Genomic DNA, 23151 nt, shown 5'->3' on the forward strand with positions numbered 1-23151 from the left:
AAGCCAAACAGATGAGATGGGGGCTGGCTTTCCAGGCAGAGAGAAAAGCATGTACCCAAGTGTGGAGGTGTGGGAGAACGTTCGTGCTGGTGGAGCTGCCAGGAGGTGGCTGAGGCTGGGGCCTGGGGAAGGGGCTGGACGGGTGAGCGAACAACAGCTACCAGAGACCAGGGGAGCCACACAGAGGAGGCTATACTCACCTGGAGGGCAGCCGAGAGTGGCTCATGAGTTTGCAAACTGGGGTAGCGACGTGCTCCCATTCACGCTTCAGTAAGACTGCCTGGTGGCTGGGTGGGGGGACAGACTGGCAAGGATGGTGCCAGCATAGGGAGACCAGTGATCCAGGCCATCCTAGTCCTGAGTGGGCTCTCGGGCAGATGCCAGCTAACTGAGCTGTTACCGCTGTCAGGATTTCTCTATCTCCAGCTTTGGTGGTAGTGTGGACCTGTTCGGGCCCTGGGGTGTTAGAGAAAACATGGCAACCAGTCTGGTTTGGAAACCAGTAGGAAGGTATTTTCTTGATGTTATGATGGCCTTCGGGGATCATGAAGCCAGGACAAAGACAAAGGTTTAGATCTGGGGAATAAAAAATCCTTCTCCTGCTATAACATTCCACACCCCCCTCCCAGCTTACCACCCTTTCCTCCTCCACAGAACACCTCACTCCTATGACAAGTTATTGTCAACATTGCTGTCAGGGAAGAGAGGGAGCCCAAATTGACCATGTGAACTTTTGTCCTGTGAGGGCCCAGCTAGTGCTCTCTGGGGTCCCTTGGCATCTTCTAGCACCTCCACCAACCACAGATCCACTGATAACTGACTGGATCCGTTAAGGCTCTCCCTCCATGTTGACACCAAGTTTATGGCCCTGGTCTCACTCAGGCTGGGCATCAATAGGTAGGATACAAAGTTTCTTAGGCCAGCTCCAGGGGGATTAATTAGTTAGCTATTGCTACCTGACATCTTGCTCTAGAATTCAGCATCTGAGAACAATAACTTACAATCTCCCAGCTTCTATGGGCCAGGAGTACAACAGCAGCTCTGCTGGGCAGCCCTGGTTCAGGGTCTCTCAGGAGGTTGGAGGAAGCTGTGGCCAGGGCTGGTAGTCACCTGGGACTGGAGGATCCTCTTCAAGCTTGCTCACATGGTTTTGGCTGGCCTCTGTTGCTGGGTACTTCAGTCCTTCACCGGACAGGCCTCTCCATGGGCTACCTGAGTGTCAGGTCATAGCAGCTGGATTCCTCAGCGTGAGTGATGGCAGAAAGAGAGAGAGAGAGACAGTACCCAAGATGAGAGCCACAGTCTTTTTATAGCCTAATCTCAAAGGTGACGTGCCATCACCCCAATGGTATTCCATCTGCTAGAGCAAGCCTTTCTGTCCAGGCCATACTGAAGGGAAGAGGGTTCATCTCCACTTTTAAAGGGAAGAGACTGACAAAGAATTTGTGGATGTATTTTTTTTTATATGGGGGAAAGGGCAGAAAGAGAGAGAGAGAGAGAGAGAGAATCTCAAGTAGACTATATGCTCAGTGTGGAGCCCAACATGGAGCTCGATCCCACAACCCTGGACCCTGACCTGAGCCAAAATCAAGAGTCAGACATTCAACTGACTGAGCCACCCAGGTGCCCCTATGGATTCATTTTTAAATAGAGTCCCTTGGGGGATACAGAAATGCTGAGGCATAGGAGCACATGTACCCCAATGTTCATAGCAGCACTCTCCACAATAGCTAAAACAGGGAAAGAGCCTAAGTGTCCATCAACAGATGAATGGATCAAGAAGATGTGGTTTATCTATACCATGGAATACTACATGGAAATGAGAAACAATGAAATCTGGCCATGTGTAGCAACATGGATGGACCTTGAGGGTGTTATGCTGTGCGAAATAAGTCAGGCAGAGAAGGACAAATATCATATGTTTGCACGTATAGGAGGATTAGGAGGAACTTGACGGAGGAACAAGGGGGAGAATAAGGGGGGAAATGGTGGGGGAAAGGGAGAGAGGCAAACCATGAGAGACTCTTGAATGCTGACAAAAACTGAGGACTGATGGATGTGAGGGGGGGGGATGGGCATGGAGGAGGGCACTTTGGGGATGAGCACTGAGTGTTATGTGGAAACAAATCTGACAATAAACTATTTGTAAAAAATAAATAAATAAATAAATAAATGGTGTATCTCATAAAAATAAATAAATAAATAAATAGAGTCCCTTGGGGCACCTGGGTCTCTCAGTTGATTAAGTGTTCGACTTTGGATCAGGTCATGATCTCGCAGTTCATGGGTTCGAGCCCCATGTCGGGCTCTGTGCTGACAGCTAGCTCAGAGCCTAGAGCCTGTTTTGGATTCTGTGTCTCCCTCTCTCTCTGACCCTCCCCTGCTCATGCTGTCTCTCCTTCTCTCTCAGAAATAAAACCTTAAAATAAATAAATAAATAAATAAATAAATAAATAAATAAATAAGGTCCTTGGAACCATCTCCAAGAGATGTTAAGAGCATAAATTTGAGATTCACAAAGACCTGGTTTCATTCAGACTCCACATGTGCTACTTACACAGGTGTAGACACGTTGTTTAACCTTTCTAGATCTTGATGTTCTAATCTATAAAATGGGGTAGGAATAGTATATGTTTCATTGGGTTGCTATGAAAATTAAATAAGGTCATGCATGTAAAGTGCCTGGCACAGAGTAAGGACTGAATAAATATTACTTGGTTGCTATTGTAACTGATTTCTATTATTGTCCCTCTTCACAAAAAGCAGAGTAGCACGGAAGTTAAGGACACAGGTGGGGCCAGGCTGCCTGGGTGGGGCCTCACTCTGACAATCATGGGCCCTGAGCAGTAAGACAAGTCACTTAATGTCTCTCAGCCTTGGTTTTCTATAAAATGAAGATAATAATGGCTAGTTCCTGGCCAACTAATAGGTGTTCAATAAACATTTTATAGGTAAGGAAATAGTGGATGATAGAGGGATATAATGACAAAGGGATGAGTGTGTATGTGTACGTGTGTGTGTGTGTTTGGGTTGCTGCACAAAAGGCATTTGACTTCAAACACCTTCTGTTAACTGAGGAGGCTGGAATGGCTATCCGGTTCCCCTTGAGTGTGCCCTTATATCCTTGAGCATGTCACTCGCAATGAACTTTCAGTTTCATCACCCCTTATGGGTTGTTCTTGGTCTCATCGTTGAGCTTATTTTCCACCCTGGCTTTGTTCAAGCATACTTCCTTCATCGTCGCAGCTGCCTCCTTCAAGAATATGTTTAATTGGCTTTGCATGAGTCTGGGGATTCAGTGACGGGGGGGCGGGGGGTGTCCCATGTCACACCACTTCAGAGCTGCTACATTACTTTAAATTGATTTTGCAAATGAAAGCTAAAAGCTAAGCAAAGGCGACCCATCCATTTTGCCTAAAGATGATTATAATGCTCTTTTACGGCCTCCTAAATGACAAAGCAATTTGTTACCTGCCTGCATCAACATTTGCTTATATTAGCACCCGAGATGCTTGATTTTTATTAGCCCCATGTTATCATTTTATGAAGACGCAGGGGCTCAGTAAATTTAGTGTGCAAATAGAATGCCCATTTTGCATTTCTCTGTGGTCAGCAGAAACGCCGAATGCAATTGAGTTGATACCAGGTCAGGGGAGACATCCATAAAGGTAGCCTTCACTGAGCGCCTTGGTAATGCTATTTATCATTTCTGGACTGCTGGGATAGATGGGGTCAGTGTTAGTGTTTTTTAAAGGGCTTGGTGGCATTTCATTTTTTGTTTTGTAAGTGAAAAAACAATGCAAACACTAAGGCAGTAGCTCACTTCCACCACAGCACAAAGGGATGAAACCAAACTCTCTTGTGCACATTGTGGACGGAAGTGCAGCAGATGTAGCATCTGATACAGCTGTTGGTCGATCCAGAAAGAGACAGGGTCATGAGAAGGTCCTAGGCCGGGAACTGAAGCTCGACTCGCCACTGCTAGCCACACGACCTTGGGCACAGACCTTCCTTTTGTGAGCCTCAATTCCCTCACTATGAAATGGGGTTCATGCTGTCCACTTCACAGAGGTATGGTGAAGATTAAATAAGATAAGCCATGATCTGTATGAATGTTTTTATTCATTAATTCAATAGCCGATTCCTGAGCACCTATTCCGCACAGTCCTGGGAGTGACGTTAAAAATAACCATGAAAGTGCAGCTTCTTCCTGGAAGAGCCTATATTTAGTCTAGGAAATACTTAGGTGTCTAACTCTTTTAAACCAAAAGCTTCTCTTCCCATTTGTTTCTAAAGGTGCCAAGTACAGAGTGAGCTCTCAAGAATGTTGTTTGGTTAAGGGGGGGGGTGTATTTTGGCTCCATTGTATTTGTTGCTACCCCTCAGAGGCCTAGGAATAGGGAAGAAATGACCATACTGGTCACCCCAGTGACCAGGTAAATCCCAAGCTTTTAGAACCAGGCTTAATAAAGTTAATACATATGTTTTTTATTTTAGTCTTTGATGTTGGTGCATCGACTGTTGGGATCATAAGCCACATTCAAAATAACCTGTCCCTAGCATTTCAGAAGGAAAAAGCCTGTTATTATTTCTCCTCTCCTTCCAGGTCAACCTCTTACACACACACACATACACACACACACACACACACACATACACACACACACATATATATGTCTAATATATAGACATATATATGTGTGTGTGTGTATAAATAAGTATATATATATATATATATACAGAATTCTTTAATCCAACTTCTCACACTGTTTGTTTCTGAATTTCCTTCAGATCATGATTTTGTTCTGAGTCAATCTGGCCTTCTGGTGCCAGTGACTGAGTAACCCCCTTGCCCTTTCCTTCTGGGAATGTCACTCTTGGCTACTGCTTTTGTCCAATAATCTCTTTGCATGATAGCTAAACTTTACTATACAAATAAGATTTCTATAAAAGCAGCAAGAGCTTGGGCTCTGCTTGGGGCCATATTTTTCTACTTCTTTGCATGTCTAATGATTTTTTTTTGCGTGCTGGATATTGCAAATTGTACATTGTTGCGTGTCTGGATCCTGTCGTCTTTGCTTAAAGAGAGTTGCACTTTATATGATGGTTGTTAAATTTCTTTTGTTCAGTTCGGTCTTCTTGTGATTTAAACATTTTGTTAAAATGCATCTGGAGTCGTTTAGTCCCACCACTAAGACATGGCCCTTCTGGGTTCTCTACTGAATGCCCTGAATGATCAGTGAGGAACACCACTTTGGTGGTGGAACTCAAATGATTCTTAGCCGTGAGTGATCCCTGAGAGCTGCGCAGGTCACCACTCCCTGATCGCTTTCTCGTGATGTTGTGGAGACCCTATGCATGCACATCTTGGGACCCAACACTCTTTTTTTTTTTTTTTTTTAGTTTTTATTTTTGAAACAGAGAGAGACAGAGCATGATGGGGGAGGGGCAAAGAGAGAGGGAGACACGGAATCTGAAGCAGGCTCCAGGCTCTGAGCTGCCTGCACAGAACCCAATGCGGGGCTCGAACCCACGAACCGTGGGATCATGACCTGAGCTAAAGCCGGACGCTTAACCGACTGAGCCACCCAGGTGCCCCCACAACAAACATTCTTAAGAACACCTTTACAGATTTAAGATTCCTTTTCCACAGAGCTCTGTCTTTTCTGGAATGTGCAGTTTTCCCACAACTACCAACCTGCTTCAGACTCTCTGACGTTTAATCTCAGTGAGACTTCCATGGTCTGCTCAGGATACCCCTCTCTGCTCTTTGGTCTGGAAAAGGCCTGGCAGAGAGCCAGGGCAATCATGGGGCACACTCCATGTATGTCCCTTTTTTCATATGTTACCCTTACACTGCCTCTTGTCTGAAAACAGTTGTATTGTATATTTGCAAATACAACAGAAGCAATTTTTTAGCTGCTTAAGTTGAAAGAAAAATCTGGTCCTTACTACTTCATCCAGGCCAAGCAAGGGTTTTGGGTTCTAATCTCAGCCCGACTCACACCTATTACCTGTGTGAGTTTCAACAAGTTATGTAACCTCTCTGGCATCAGTTTCTGCCTCTATAAAAGGAATATTAACTGTGCATGTTTCTGTAAAGACTATAAATAATGCATATACTATGCCTGACTCAAAAGGTGCTAATTAAATGACAACTTCTACTATTGCTATTACTGATATAAATAGCTACTTTATTTACTCCAGTATTTACTGAATGTTTACTGTATACTAGGCAATATGTAAGCTTATTTAATCACTATTACTATCCATGTTTATAAATTAGTAAATTGAAACTCAGAAAGGATACACAACTTACCTAAGGTCATATTCAGTGGATCTGGGATTTGACTTCACTCATATGACTTCTTCAGATGATTGTAATATTAATATGATCAATTGTACCAAAGAACAAGAGTGTAGCCTTTTAATATTCGGTAGCCAGGGATGTAATTTAATTAGTCAGCAATGGCTGGGCCTGCATGATTCTAACCCAATGATTTAAGAAATGACTGTAAAGCACCCAGTCCATTCCCTCCCCCTCCCCCACATGCCAACTTGTAGTCTCAGCTTTCCTGGCCCCCCATCCCCATTCCCCTGAGCAACCTCCTTCCATTTTTATCTTACAGAAAACCTTCGGGAAGGGGCAGAGCAGAAGGTGGTATTCATCACTGGAAGAGTCCACCCAGGGGAAACACCCTCTTCATTTGTGTGCCAAGGTGAGTTACAAAATCTCATGGGCATCCTGTGCCTAGTCCCGAGGTCCAGCTGGGGCACTGTGATGGCTTCTGGGACAACATGATCACATGCAGAGTCATTACCTTGGATGCATATGTACTTCATTTCTAAAGAGGTTGTATCTTATCTCCCTTAGGAGTGCTTTCAATAAATGTTTACTAAGTACATGTATGTATGGAAGAATGGGTGGAAGAATGGATGGATGGATGAATAGGTAGGGCTGAGTGGAGTTCTTTTGTATGTGCTATGTTATGTATATGATAAGCCATCCAGAGTCACCTACACTTCCTAGCTTGGCTTTTCTTGTCCCTAGTGGTTTACAAAAGTAAGAAATCTGGCCCCAGGCCAATGTATGTATTGGTAGGAGTGCAGTAAAGCAGGGAGGTAAGGATTAGAAGCTATCTATTCACTCATTAATTCAGTCATTCACTTAAGAAACAACTTTTGAAATACCTACTATGGGCAAGGAAACATACTTTGTATCAGACAATCAGAGGTAAATAAGACACAATTTTTAGTCTCAAATATATCTCTTTATAATTACATTTTCATTTATTAAATATTTAATCCATATAAAATATATATTTAGTCAACAATATATATTCATGCATACATATATATTTAGTCAGTCAGCAATATAAGTATATTCAGTAAATAATATATAAATAACAATTTACTGAATGCCCAGGTACTCACCAGGTTTAGAGGCTAAATCTTATCTATTCCTTTTAAATCCTTTGTCCTGCCTTCTACCCTCCTCCCCACACAGATAAGTATAAGCTTGAATCTTGTCTTTCTTAATAGTTTTACTATACATGTAAGCATGCCTAAACAATGTAGGGCTTAGTTTTGCATGTTTTGGAACTTTTTATAAAGTTAGAAACCGGTATCATTCTGTGTACATTCGTGCTTGTGTCCACCCAACATCCATGTTGGTGAGTGTGGCCATAGTTCACTTCTTTCTTGCCATGCACTCCATGTCTGTCTGCACCTCAACTTACCTGTCTGTTCTCTTGGGCAATTCCACTGCTGACAGCATTTCTACTTACAAACAATGCTGATACAGATGTCCTTATATATGTGCTGCCTCGTGCATATGTGCAAATGCTTTTCTTTTTTTAAATTTTAGTTAACACACTGTGTAATATTGTTTTCAGGAGTAGAATTCATACAACACCCAGTGCTCATCCCAACAAGTTCCCTCCTTATACCCATAACCCAACTAGCCCATCTCCCACCCACATCCCTCCACCAACCCTTCATTTGTTCTCTATTGTTAAGAGCCTCTTGTGGTTTGTTTCCCTCCCTCCTGTTTCCCCCCTTCTCCTATGTTCATCTGTTTTGTTCTTAAATTCCACATATGAGTGAAATCATGTGGTCTTTGCCCTTCTCTGACTGACTTATTTTGCTTAGCATAATATGTGCTGCAAATGGCAACAAATGGTTGCATCCACGTGTTGCAAATGGCAAGATTTCATTCTTTTTAATGGCTAAGTAATATTCTATCATATATATCCCACATCTTCTTTATCCATTCATCAGTCACAAATGCTTTTCTAGGACATATAATCATGGAAGGCAGTTGACAGGCCACAGGATATGTGCGTCTTCAACTTCACTAGATATCTCCAAATTTCTCTTTGAGACCTACACCTCTGTACTGCCACTGGTTATGTGTGAGAGTTTCTACTGTCCCACATTCTTGCCAATACTTTTTCATTTTTATCTATGTAGGTGGGTACATCACGTATAAGATATGTGATACTGTGTATGTGCCAAGCACTGTCGTAAGAATTTTATCTATTTTATTTTATTTTAATTTTTTTTGTTAATTTAATGTAATTTATTTTAATTATATTAAATTTTCTATGTGATGGGAATGATTATTAACTATATTTTTACATAGGAGCAAACCAGGATTTAGAAAAGGTAAGTCATTTGTCTCATTTTAGTCTCTAAATGACCATAAGGTCAAAGGAATATTTTTTTAAAACTTAGAAATGATATAACTTGAGGGAGGCAGTGGACTGCTGTGGACGTATCTGGTGATTTGTCATCAGACCGTCTTGGGGTCAAACATCGGCTCTACCACTTCCTAACAGTGTGATCTCAGTTTCCTTAGAGGCTAAATAATTAGGGTATCAATACCTATTTGCATAGGCTGTTGTGGAGCTGGCCCAAGATGGATGTGAACAAACACCCAGTCCTGTGCCTGGCACTTAGCAGATACTCAGGACAGGTGTCACCCCCTTCCCCACAGCAGTCTGCAAAGATGCTGCAGGACTGCTCTGTAAACTCTAAGGCACTGTGCAAATAAATGTGAGACTTCTTGTCCCATTCATAGTCGAGTCTCCGGTGCTGTGATGAGGCACGACTGCCTCTCCCTTTCTTTCAGACCCGGAGCCAGAGTTTCAGGGAGAGGATGTGATTGCCCAAAGAGGAGCCGCTCAGAAGAGTCACGGCCAGCATCTTGGCTCCCTGCCGCCGTCACTCCAGCTTACTCCTCGGCTTTTCTCACTGCCATCCTCTTTGCTCCCAATGCTGTCCTTGCAGTAACCTCTCCCACATCCCTCCTGGTTTTACCAGACCCTCTCCTTACAGCCATCTGTCACTTACAAAACTTGGCAGCAGACCTGTTCCCCGGCTGATAGGATACAACTGTTTTGTCCTTGTTTGGTAAAAAAGATGGTAGTAGCCTTGCCATCAATCCTCTCAGCTCTGGGGGCCCAAACTCCCAGGCTCACCTCCTCTGTAGGCAGTAGCCAGAGGCCAGGGCCACCAACGCATTTGACACACTAGGCCCAAGACACAGGGAAGTACATCTCAGGTGCTTTCTCTGTTGAGCCTGCTTTTCCAAAAAGGAATCTGGATGGTGCTGAGTTGATAGACTCAGTGCCATCCCCTGGCTTTCCATCAATGTTTACTCCTTGGCAAAGCCTTTTAATGCCTTCCCTCTATCTCCTCAAGATAAGCTCCAACTCCTCATGACATTCACAACCCTCCATGATCTGGCTCCTGCCAGATTCTCCGGCCCCAACCACAGTTTAACCCTGAACAGACGGTCTTCTTCCCACCACCAGGCCTTTGCATCTGCAGCTCCTCTGCCCACCCTTTGCCACCTGGCAAACATCTCCCATCTCCCAAGGTTCATTCCAAATACCACCTGTGGGCCCCCATCCCACTCCCTTCAGACCCTGCTTTGCACCTATGTTGTGGTTACCCACTGGTCATCTTTATTGCCGTGATTTGTTATGTATTTGATTTATATCTATTTCTTCCCTTTAAACTGAGAGCTTTTTGAGGCCTAGGGCTGGACCGTGGAGTGTCATTTCCCACATCTGGAAAATGGGGATTATCTCGTTCATCCCATGGGGCTGCTGTGAGGAGTAAATGCTGTGTTGGCTCTGGGATTCCAAAATGAAACTCAGAAAGAGGAGCCTTAAGGTCACACAGCCAGTAAACGGCAGAGGAGGAGCTTTGAGTCGGGGTCTCCCGAGCCTGTACGTGCACTTGTGGCCCACTCAGAGATGGGAAGTACTAGAAAGCCAAGCTTTGTGCCTGGAAGAACATAGCACTCCGGGCACCCTCAACAGTTGATGTGCATTTACAGATGAGAATGGGAAGGTGCAGGGAAGTAAAGTAGCTTACCCAAGGTCACACAGTGAATTCATGGCACATGTGGCTTGGGACCCATCCTTTAATCCCAGTCTTCCTCCTTCCCTAGCTCTGTAACTGTCCCTGGAGACACAATTCATCCCTTCCAGAGGCAGCTTAAGACAGCCTCATTCCCCCACTTTGTGAGAGACTGAGGCATGGTTTTTCCCAAGGGTCTCTCAGCTCCCTTGAGAAGGGTTGGATCACAGCCCCTCAGGGCTTAGCTGGATTCCCTTCCGAGCCCACCTTGTTCTGGGGAGAGCAGCAGGGTCCAAGTCCTGGAAGGGCGATGGCTGAGATACCTTCAGCTCAGTTAATGCTTCTTCCACATTAACTGGCTCAGTGACCTTGAGCAGGGAACAGACATGTGGGCCTGGTCGTCCCCATCTGGCTGGGACCATGGTCCTCACAGCAAAGCTGCTGACGCACCTGCTGCTGGGAGCAGAGTGAAGTCGTGTCGTCACAGAGCTCTGGAGGGGCACCAGTGAGGGTAGCAAGGCTTTGATTTCCTCAAGACTCTCCCTGACAGTGGGATGCCTGATTGTCAGTCACCCCTCAGCTGCCCCGAACCCCACTCATGGCCTCTGTAAGGCCAGACTACCTTCATTCTCCAGCCACGACATGAAAGGTCAAAGGAGCTCCCGAGCTTCTCTGTGGCAGAGTGTGTGTGAACATGACCTCTGGAGCTAGACTGCCTGAGACTGAATCCAAGCTCCTCCACACAGTGCAGTATGTATGACCTTGGGGTCATTCCATAACCTCCCTGTGCCTCAGTTATCTGGGAAGGGAAATAATAATAGGAGTCTTACCACCTATGGTTGTTGTGCAATTAAATGAGTCAATATCTATAAAACATTTAGGACAGTGTCTGCAATACAATAAGCACCAAATAGGTGTTACTCATAGAGCACTTGCAGGTGCCAGGTAGGGTCCTTCTAGCCCTCACAGGGCACCCAAACTCAGGGGTGTCTTTGCTGTGTCGTGTGTGCCACCCCACCTTCTTTACCACTTTCCTGAGAGAGAAGTTAGCTGGACCCTCCTCATTTCTGCACCAGGAAGACTGTATTGCCAGTCAGAAGTGTGGCCTGGACTAGACCGCAGGTGTCTGATTCCTGGTAGAGTGAATGTTCTTTCACTGATGCTTCCTGGGGTCGTCGAGGCCACTCAGGAGGCTGCTGTGAGGATGCGTGAGCCCTGCTGCAGGGTGCTAAGGGGCCCACCAGGGCCTAGACTATGGAGATAGAGCTGGCCTTCCCTCAGGGAGCTTACTCCTCAGGGTTACCCTGGTGTGATAAGAGGAGGAGGGAGGAGTTAAACACACATGCACACATGAGCATGCACACACACACACACACACACACACACACACACACACACCATGTACTCACGACCACCAGGACCACAAGGACCAAACACAACCTACTATTTCCTACAGTGAGGTGGTCGCTTCTGCCGCTTTCTCCCTCTCCTCCGCCACTGTTTTCCTTCTACCTCTATCCCTCACCTATTCTCCCTCTCTTCCTCCTCCTCCTCCCTCTCCCTCTCTCTCCCCCTCTCTCCCTCCCTCTCCCTTACAGCCATATTATAAGTGAAACACCAGTCCACTAAGGGGTGTCATGGGCCTGTCACTTCCCTGAGCTTCTGTATTTTCATCGTGTAACAGGCAGAGGTAGGAGGTGGAGGGTAAGAGCCAAGACTGTGAATTTTAGGTTCATCAGGAATTCCTATGATTCCATAATTTGGGGCCCATGGACACAGCTCAGGGCAGAGAGGGGCCTGGTGCCAGGTCAGGGAAAGGCCTGGAGTAGCTCCTGTCATGGGAGCCACACGCTGGGTCAAGCAAAGCCCCCCAGCTGTCTTGCTTGAAGCCTGGACTTTTCCCACGGCAACATATTGCCTCTTAGCAGAGAACAACAACAATAAGCCTCACACAGAACTCTCTAGAGAGAAAATCATGTAGGCATGTATGCAAATCATTCTACAAATCACGTGCAAATAGTCTCCTGACTCTTCCATATTGCCCTAATGGAAGGAGCACCATTTTGAAGCCAGTAGAACTGGATCTGCATCCCATCTAGGCCCCTGTGAGACCTTCAGCAAATGATATCACCACCCTGACTTTGTTTTTCTACCTGTACATGGAGCCAATATAATTACAGGTCAATCCAGCTATGAACATACAGTGCCCATCACTGGTCCATCTTTATTTCTAGCACTGAGCTAGGAACTGACAAAATAGTGGCAAAGAGGTAGACCCATCCTTGCCATCCTGGAGCTCACAGTCTGGAGGGAAGAAAGACTTGAACAGCAGATGCAAGCCTCAATTCCCAAACCTCAGAGACACAGGAAACGTAATTTTCCCTATTTTTATGTAACTGAACTTACTTTCCATTTTGAGGCCCCACTCTGCCAGGGGCCAGCAACTTAATCTCAGTCATTTTGGTATCATCTTTCCCCAGGACTGTGTAATTTCAGTGAAGAGTTATGATGCTCTAGGGGATGGTAGATAGATAATCTTGTCATTGGTATCACCATCTATGCACATTGCTTCCCTACACCTGCTGCATCCTCACAGTTTTCTGGGCCTTGGTCACTGCAGAGCCCCTGAAGGTCAGCACCATGTCAGACCCTGGTTCCTGACTACAAGACTCTATGTTCTCTGTCTATTAGCTATGTCTGCCCCACCCCCCCAACCTCCCCCTGTCCACCTTCAGGGCATTGAGATCTCCAGTATTCCTTCCTCCCAAACTGCATTCCACGCTACAGCTGGGAGAGCCCAGATCTGCCCCTGTACTTGGCAGTGGTCTCCTATGTCTTTCATGTCCTTCAGCTGGACTGACAAGTCCCTGTTCACCTCTTCCCTTTCTATCTCAACACCCTCTCATCCCCACAGTGTCAGCCAAACCAAGTAAGAGCAATGATTCAGACTACACACATACATTTCCTATGTGCCAGACACTTTGCTATTAGCTCACTGAGATCCCCACAATCATCTACAAGGTAATTTTATTCTCTCCTTCTTAGCCGAAGAGGAACTGAGCAACCAAGAGGTTAGGCCACATAGCTATTTAAACCCAGATAGTCTGGTTTCAGAGTCTGTGCCTTTAATCACGAAGCTAGACCATCTTCTTCCTCATTTCCCAACCTTTGTTCAGGGCCCCCCTGCCTGAAACACCTTCTCCTGGCATCCCTTCATCTGGCTCACCCAACTCATCCTTTATGTCTCCCTTCTCCATAGTCCTTTCCCAGGCCCTATGGGTTCTCATGGCTCCCTGGACTGTTCCCACCTGAGCCTTTGCCATTCACCACATTGGATGTTGCTCTCCCACCATGCCCCTTCTAGGGCAGAAACCACTTATGTATCCTGAAATGCCAGGCTTATGGCGTGGACCTGGCCCTGAGTGATTTTCAATTCAGTTAACCCTGTACTCTGTCAAGATCAAATGAATTCTTGGGGCCAGTCTCCTAAAGGGCATTTTTTTTTAATTTTTTTTTTATTTTTACAAATAGTTTATTATCAAGTTGGTTTCCATATAACACCCAGTGCTCATCTCCACAAGTGCCCTCCTCCATGCACATTTCCCCTCTCCCCCCCCACACTCATCAGTCCTCAGTTTGTTCTCAGTATTCAAGAGTCTTTCATGGTTTGCCTCTCTCCCTCTCCCCCACTATTTCCCCCCTTCTTCTCCCCCTTGGTCCTCCGTTAAGTTCCTCCTAATCCTCCTATACGTGCAATCATACAGTATTTGTCTTTCTCTGCCTGACTTATTTCGGTCACCATAACATAAAGGGCATTTATTAGGCACCTTCTGTGTACCATGCCCTGAACTGAGTACATTAGGAGAAATAGCAATGAATGGCCAGTTGGGGTTGTCCAGCAAGGTTCATCATGGCCAGGCCAAGGTTGGCCCAGGGCAGTGATCTCTGTGACCTGGCTGTAATTTCAGATCATCTACCACTTTTCCTCCCTCTACCCCAGCCTCTGAAGCCTCCAGCCCTCCTGTTGTCCTGCTTTTTTCCACCTTCCTGATTAAATGAGTTCAAAGGAAAGGACCCAGCAAACTTGTTTACCAAAGGAACAAAGACTGATCTAAGGAGGTTGATTGTGTCTCCTGGCAGGAGGGAGATTATTCTCCTCACTTGATAGATGAAGATCCTTCTGCTCTGGGAGACAGGAAGAAAAAGATGGAATCACAGACTGCCTGCATGGAAAGTGTCCTTGAGAATTACCAACTTCTTTCTCCTAACTTTAAAGATGAGAGTAGGCTGGAGACTTACTAAAGCTCAGCCAGTAACTGAGCCACAACGAGAACCCAAGTTCTCAGATGGCTGTTTTGTTGGCTTCTTCAATTTAGCCTTCTTGTTCCCAGGTCCTGTAACTAGCAACCTTCAGAGACCAGGACCCCCAGTTCCAAATCCCTTTCTGCTTTTTGTCCCCTCGTTGCCTCTCAATCTTTAGTCTCAGTGAGTTGAGTAAAGCCCAATTTTTAGGTACTGTATCAGGCAGTTAAAATACAGGTGTTTGATAAGTGTCCATCAACAGATGAATGGATCAAGAAGATGCGGTTTATCTATACCATGGAATACTACATGGAAATGAGAAACAATGAAATCTGGCCATGTGTAGCAACATGGATGGACCTTGAGGGTGTTATGCTGAGCGAAATAAGTCAGGCAGAGAAGGACAAATATCATATGTTTGCACGTATAGGAGGATTAGGAGGAACTTGACGGAGGAACAAGGGGGAGAAGAAGGGGGGAAATGGTGGGGGAAAGGGAGAGAGGCAAACCATGAGAGACTCTTGAATGCTGACAAAAACTGAGGACTGATGGATGTGGGGTGGAGGGGGGATGGGCATGGAGGAGGGCACTTTGGGGATGAGCACTGAGTGTTATGTGGAAACTAATTTGACAATAAACTATTTGTAAAAAAAAAATAAAAAAATAAAAAATAAAATAAAATACAGGCGTTTGAGCTCAGACACATAGCAGTCTTCCAGACTATGTATTATAATCCCTGTATCAAGATGAGGAAACTGGGCAGAGCTAGCAGCTTCTCCAGCTAATAACCAGTTAGGGTTCAAACACAGGTGTCCAGGTCCCTCTGCTTCCTCAGTCCATGGGATGCCTTTGGCCTGTGGCTGGGGGTGGCATTTCCTCTGCACTACTTTCTCCACTATTTCTCATGTTCCTCTCTACTTGCAAAGGCTCTCCTCCCAATTTCCTGATCTATGGGAACAATTCATGTTGAACTGTATCTGACCTCAAGCCAAGAGATGAGTCTGAAACCTCTCCCCTCCTTGCCCCACACTCACTGTGGGAGAGGGAGCTCTGGGTGGCTGCAGCTTCTGGCCTGGCTTTGTTTTCTCTCATCCTTTTATTAGCTGCCTAATTGGCAGCCCAATTAATCTGCTCATCTGTGAAGGAGGATGGATCACAATGAGCTACTCCATTTCCAGAAGCCGTTCTCTGCCATGCTCTGAGGCAGCATGGCCAGGCCCTGAGCGCAGGCTGGCTCCTTGATGGAGGGCTGCCCTGGGAGATGGGGTCAATTAGTGGACAGATTAAGCAATTATTAGCCCCTAACAAGGGCACCTGGTATCATTACCCTGCCTGTTTACTGGCAAACTGCAGCTTTAATATGAAGACCAACAAATAAATTAGGGCATCTGGTCTACTGCCGCATCGGTGGAGAAGTAAATGATGTCCAACTGGCTTTCGGCTGCCGATGGATTCTGAGCCCTGGCCTAATGAAAAGCCTGAGATGTCGCTCACTGGTCACAGCAGAGTTGGGATGTGCTGTGGAGCCATTTATCATTCCAGGAGCTAAGTGCCTGCCGCTGGCACATGGATCATTCTTAGTTATCCTGCTGCTTCCTCCTGTCTGTCTGTCAAAACACACTTCTCTTTCAGGGCCCAGCTCAAAAGCTCTTTCTCCTTGATGCCTTTCCTTCTCTCCCCAGCAGGAAAGGAGTTCCCTTCTGCACCTTGGGAGGGTTGTGCACTCCCCTACTGTTCTCCAGAACTACAGTCATCTCATGGAATGCCAGAGCTCCGTTTCGCCCATTTTTTTTTCAGGTCTCTGAAGAAGGGATAGAAATGTAGAGAAGTGAAAGGAGGCATGAGGAGTCAGGATGTTTGTTTCCTCACCCCCTCTCCTGTCCAGCTATGCAGGCCATCACCAGAAGGAAGTCATCGAGGGCAGTGACAGGCTCACATTCGCACTTCAGGAAGATCTCTTTAGCTGCACCGATGGGGGCATGCTCCAAAAGTGGTCGCAGTCATTCAGGCCAGACGTGGTGGTGGCCTAGAATAGACAAGCAGCAGAGGGATGGAGATGAAGGGCAGATTTGCTAGATTCAAGGAGGAGACTTGGGGACTGCCTGATTGAGAGGGGACAGTCATGGAGAATTCAACTTTTCTACATTTGGTGACCTGGAGGCAAGCGGTGTTGGTGCCAGAAGAAGCAGTGAGGACAGCTGGCCCCAGGGTCTGCAAACAGAGGGCCCTGGAAGTAGAGAAAGGGGCAGAGTAGGGACACTGAAGAAGCCTTTCCTTCCTCATGTGACTTTAACCTAATCCCTTCTCTCTGCCTTCTGGTATGAGCATCAGCAACAGGAGGGTTTAGATCCCTGAGTCCATGAACACATAATCATCCAATCTAATGTCAACACTTAGCCATTAGAGAACATCTCTTTATTCATTGTTCAGAGTTATCCTGCCTCTCCCCCATCTCTGTCTGTCAAAACCCAGGCCCTCCAAGGCATAGCTCAAATATTCTTTTCTTAGAAGCTCTCATGGGCTATGCAGCAGGAAATTTACTCTCCCTTCTGCCCATGGGCTTCAGCATTGTGTCTGGAACTGTATTGGAAACTGAGACATAATGTAAAATTCACCAGGCAACACCTAATTCATAGTCACATACCCACGATGGCTGACAACACGGGCCAAAAATCACCTTTCGAGCTTTAACTGCTCCCAAGCTGAGTAAAATGTGCTTCTCCTGCTTGAAACTCTTTGAGGTTAACCCAGATGCTTCTCTTTCCCTAGGGATCATTGACTTCCTCATAAGCCAGCACCCTATTGCCCGAGTCCTACGGGAATACCTGGTCTTCAAAATTGCCCCAATGCTCAACCCTGATGGAGTCTACCTGGGCAATTACAGGTAAGGGGCAGGGGAGAACGCTTGGAAGCTGGTAGCTACAGGAATGGTGGGATGGAAGCAAGGAGAAAAAGGGGATATATTTTTGAGAAAGAATTTTCCTACTACCCATGGGTTCATTAGAGGAAATCTCGTCCTGGCTTTTGAGAATGTGGCTAATGAGCCTTGGATGTTTCATGCACATCCACTTGAGGTAACTTGCTGGTTTTTTCTGGTCAGCTCACTAGCCCCAGAATCAGGAGAGCTAGAATCCATTTTGGCACCTAATTCCCGTGTAACCTTGGGGAATTTACTTTCCAGTCTGATGCTCGGTGTCTCTTGCATAATGAAGGCAATGATCACATACCTGGCAGAGCACTGGCAAGAATCAAAAGAAATGGTGGAGACAAATGTGCTTTGCAGAGTATCCTACGGTGGTTACAACAATGACTATGTTGATTCTGTATTTCTTTTTGGAAATCATTAATGAAGTAGGTTGGCATCTCAGGTCATCTGAACAGCATTTCTCTCAGATGTGGGCATACCAGCCAGCCCCACACTTACTCATGCACTCGGACCTTGAACTCTCTTTCTCCTGGATGAGCACCATAATTTATATGGCCTAAAATTTCACTGCCTGGAGGATCATCTGCTGGAACATTGACTCCTCTGAGATAGTGTTATGATTCTTATTTGACAGTTGAGGCAACAGGCTTGCCCAGAGTCACCCAGCCAGTGAACCACTGGCTGTCTAACTTCACTGCCCTCATTATACCTCTTTAGAGTGGATGAGTGCCACAACCTGTAAGGTAACTTTTGTTCTGTGTGACCTGGTGCCTATCTGTCCCTCTTTCTCCACCCTTCCCGCCCCCCCCCCCACACTGTCTATTCTTAGAACTGTTACTCCAGCACACTAAGCAAAGCCTAGTTCCCTAGACATGTCATGTTGGTCCTTGATTCCTTACCTTCCTCAAGGCCACCCTCAGCCCAGAACCTGCTGTCCCTTCTTTAACTCACTAACCCTTCTTCAGCTTGCGTCTCTTCGTCTGGAAAGCATTTCCCAACCCCCCAGGCAGAATTAGTTACTCCCTTGTCTAAGCTTCCGCAGGCCTGATTGTTGAACAAGACTTAACCCATTGTATGGATCCCACTGGACTTCAAGCCAGCAGAGAAGAGGGACTGAGCCTTAGTGGCCCTGGTGTCCCTGGGGCCTAATGGCAGGGATCAGCCCAAAGTAGATGCTCAAAAACTATTTGATGAATTTGAGTGAAAGAAAGGATGACTTAATTGATAAAGAAACCAAAGGTCCACCCATGAGATGGGATTTTCCCAGGGTCAGTGGCACAGCTCAGATTAGAACCCAGATTTTTTAATACCCAGCCAGGTCCATTTTAAACAGAGTTGATTTATTGCTTTCCAAAAGCATGGCAACTGGGTCCAGAGGGGCTTTGCAGTACCTCTGGGTGTAAGTTAGAGAGAGCCCATGGGATGCATGATGCCTTAATTAAAGACAGTTTTGCTTCCTCTCTTAATTGGCTCAAGCAATGGTTCATTAGCACTGGCAGGTTTTATGGCTTGCTGCAGGCCCGAGAGCAATGCCTTTCCACCTTCCCTGGACAGAACGCACTGTTAGTGATAATGGTGGTGGAAAGACTGTTTGATTTATGTTAACATTTCTGTTTAATTACAAGAGCAGCAGTGGTCAGGACGAGGTCAATACTGTCCACTCCACACACTTATTTATGTCATCATCTGCTGTCCAGGGATGGCAAGTTGGAAAGAGGTCTGTGACCTTGACCAAAACATCTCCCTCTCTGGGCTTCAGATGGCCTGTGGGGTGGTGATGGGGGAACTAGAGACTTTCTATATGTCTTCAAGCTCTAGATTTTGTGATTTGAGGATCTCAGGATATAAAAGCTCCAACCCTCAGAAATGGTTCTCTACTGAAGTTTAAACACTCAACATTTTCCTAGTGAAAATATGTGTTTCTCATTATAAGAGCTGGAGAAAATCTCCAACCACCAGCATTAATCCTGTTGCTAAAAGAGCTCTGAGTTGCAACAAAGAGCCTATCAATCATGAGAATTCACTACTAAAGATTTGGAGAAGGTGAAAAATAATAATAACGACTCAGAGTTGAGAGCTTCAAGGTGCCTTCGAGGTGCTCTGGGCCAGCCTTCCCTGACTACAGCAGAGTGTCCCACTGCCTGTGGGACATGCCTGGGCGTTATGGGTGAGGAAGGAACTCAGAGTTCAAGTAAGCTTGGGAAACATAGAGTTAAAGCACAACTAAATGTGTTCTTTCATAATAAGATCTTTCAGTTCTGAGTATGCTAATCAACAGGAATCTCAAGAGGGGAATATAGTATCTGGTGTTTCCCAAAGATAAGTCAAGGAACACATTTCCCTATAGAGCTTGTTTCCCCCTCCATCCCTCACCCCCTCCACCACCACTCCCCCAGCCCCCAGTGGTATTAGACTTTATTAAACTCATTTTGGGAAATAGCATTTCAAGAATTCCGCTTGCCCACCCAGGGCCATGTCAAGCACTCATACACTTATCTCATTTAATCCTCACACAAGCTGGTGAAGGAGGGTGCTTGCTGAGATCTCTCTGCTGGCAAATAATGAAAATCTATTCAAATTAGCTTGAGTACAGAAGGAAGGGTGGGAGGGAGGGAGGGAGGAGCGAAGGAAGGTAGCGATGGTGGAGGGAGGGAAGGATACTTGTCCACATTCTAGGGCAGTAAACAGAGCTGGACCTCAGAGGAACTCATCACATCGCTGGAAACAGGCTGGAACACAGACGGCCACGTGGCTGCCTCTGTCCTGCTCTCTTTCACACCCAGCATCCCCTCAGGATGTGCAGTCTCTTGAGCCTCAGTGAAGTGAAAAAATCGGACTTAGGTCGTGTGGCCTGGAGGGGCAGGCAGACATGCAGGTCTGCGTTCCTCCCTGCGGCTGCACCAGACATGCCAGACCCTGTGTGAAGAATAAGAGACAGCCTGTCCTCCTCCTCCTCCTCCCTTTTTCTTCTACATTAAAGAGACAGATAATCCAATCTAGGAAGGAAAGGCAGGAGACTTTCACAGATGTAATCATGTAAAATTATATTTATAACACAAGCACCTATACTATGGTATTTATAGTAAATTAGCATTTAACTGCAAATGATGGCAGCTACCGCATGAGCGATAATGCTCTTTATGAGGAAGATGGCATTTACTAACCAGACTGCCGTATCTGCGCCTGGACTGGGGCCTCTGGGAGGAGCAGGGAGGGCCTCGGCTGGTGTACAGACTCCAGCAGACTCCACAGGAGCCACAATAGATGGCATCACAGGAGATAGCAGCGATGTTATGCTGTGTAACAGTGACCCAGGGCAACCGTCCATCCTGTCTCCCTCACTATGCTCCATTTACACTGGCCTGCTTTCCAGTTCACTCTGAGGTTTAATGGCAATTCACAGGAAGGCCTTCTCGGAGCTTCCAGGATAGAGCAGGCCTCCCACTGTGCCCTTTCCGGGCACTCTGCACTGTCCTTTCATAGCCCCGGGCCCAGCTGGTAATTGTGAAGGGATTTATGTGGCCATTCATTTACTGACGGTCTCCATCTCCAGACTGCAGACTCCATGTAGTCAGGACTTTGTCTACCTATAACCCCAAAGCCTGGCAGAGTGCCCAGCACAGAATGGGCCTCTGTTGTGTATTTTCTGGATGAACAAATAAACTCAACAGCAGTGTTTAGTAATAGTGCTATGGTACAGAGCTACAATCCCAGTGCAGAGTAGCTATGGCCAGATGCCCTCCCCTCCCAACCCTTAACTTGCACCTACGTGGCCTCCTAAGCCCAGCTGTCTTGACCTTATGCTGGGATGGCACGAAGGAGGTCAGTTTTATTATATCAATTTGAGCGAAGGGGAACAGAGCATATAAAGGTGAAGAACCATGTTCAAAGCCACATGGTGACACTCCACATTCCCAGACACGGCCTCTACATTACAAGCTAGAGGTAGAAGCAGAGAACTGGCCATCTTATGTTCCCTACTTTCCTGAGCCTTGTTGTCTTTGGGCAAGACACATCTCTCCCCTGGCCTCAGTTTCCCTCCTGCCCTCTTGGAAGAGGATAATGAGGTGGAAAGCATCTTCCATCAGTTAGTAGGAGCACTGGACAGAGGCTCTGTCAAAAATGGCATGGCTACCCCATGGATGAACTTGAGGACATTATGCTATGTGAAATAAGCCAGTCACAATAAACCAAATACTATATGATTCCACTTATATGAAATACTTAGAGTAGTCAAAATCACAGAGACAGAAAGTGGAATGGCAGTTACTAAGGGCTGGAGGAAAGGGGGATATGGGGAGTCAGTGTTTAATAGGTATTGAGTTTCAGGTTTACAAGATAGAAAGAGTTTTGGAGATGGATAGTGGAGGATGATAGCATGGCATTATGAATGTACTTAATATACTTAAAATGATTAAGATGGTAAATTTTATGTCATGTGTATGTTACCACGATAAAAAAAAAAAAAAAAAGAATGGTCCCACTACCTATGCCATGTGAGCATCTTCGAAGGGTTCTGGGAGATCTGGGGCCTAGAGGTCTTAAGGGATGGATCTTGTAACTTCAGGTAGTACAAAGCTAAGAAGCTGCAAGGCATCTCCCCGTCGGAAGGCCACTGGGGTAGGGGGTGATGGGCTGAATCAGTCACCAGTCAAGTCGCTGGGTTGCCAATTCTCAATGCCCTGCATTAGATGTGGCTACCCACACCCCTTGCAACATTTGTGCACAGTCTCTGCTGCCCCCTCCCCCCATCACTCCCTTTGCAGAGAAGGCCCCACCCCCTCCTTTTCCCCACTGCTATTGATGTCTTTGGAGCATGTGTAATGCACGAGTTGCCTTGCATTTGAAAAACAGACTCTCCATCTCCATATGACAATATGAAACTCTGTGTTGGGTTTGTGTTTCTTAATTAGGTGCTTGTCATTGTGTATTCCATAGAGCCACGTATAAGTAAACAGTCATAGACCTTTGAATAAATTTATTGGTTTTATTTATGTTTCTGGGCATAAAAATCTATAATTACCAGGTACAGCCTCAGTATAACTGGTATTTAATGACAATTACTTTCTGTTACCATAGAAATGAGTCCAAAGTAGTTACCCATAATTTCTCATTTCCCAAACCTCACACATGCTGAATTGCAATATTACCATAGTAATTGCCTATTAGTCATCATAAAATACGCAGTTACCCAAAAGATAGCAGGATGCTGTGAAATTTCTCATCTTCAGAAAACCTCAGTGCTTCTGGGGAGCGTGGAGGTGGGGGAGAGCAACAGACCCCTCCGGGTGGTAACGTGCTTTAAAGCACGGCACTGCAGACCCCATGGTGGAAATGGATGCTTCGCCCATCTGTGGCCCCACACCACAGTATGTCTCCTGGCCCTGGTGATCTCACGTAACAAAGGATGATTCAGTGCAGGAAATCCAATTTAACTAAGGCTTATTGAGGGCCTGCTGAGTGTCAGGCCCTGTGCTGGGCCTTAGGGAAACAGATGGAAATCAGAGGCAGCCTTTGCCAATAAGAATCCCTGTGTTTATATTAGAGGGGTA

At 46.0% G+C, this 23151-nt stretch overlaps 1 protein-coding gene across 6 annotated transcripts in view; it reads left to right on the forward strand.

Annotated features, from left to right (window-relative positions):
- LOC120240623 (BEN domain-containing protein 5) overlaps positions 1–23151 on the forward strand; it is a 1403952-nt gene that overhangs the window by 1265629 nt on the left and 115172 nt on the right. For all 6 annotated transcript variants that reach the window (XM_039245389.1, XM_039245392.1, XM_039245387.1 and 3 more), the window contains exons 7-8: positions 6630–6719; positions 17443–17557. In XM_039245389.1, the coding sequence (XP_039101320.1) occupies positions 6630–6719; positions 17443–17557 (205 nt within the window). The remainder of the gene's footprint in view (positions 1–6629; positions 6720–17442; positions 17558–23151) is intronic.

This window comes from Hyaena hyaena, unplaced genomic scaffold, assembly GCF_003009895.1.
Source record: "Hyaena hyaena isolate Hyena2069 unplaced genomic scaffold, ASM300989v1 scaffold_257, whole genome shotgun sequence".
Lineage (NCBI taxonomy): Eukaryota > Metazoa > Chordata > Mammalia > Carnivora > Hyaenidae > Hyaena > Hyaena hyaena.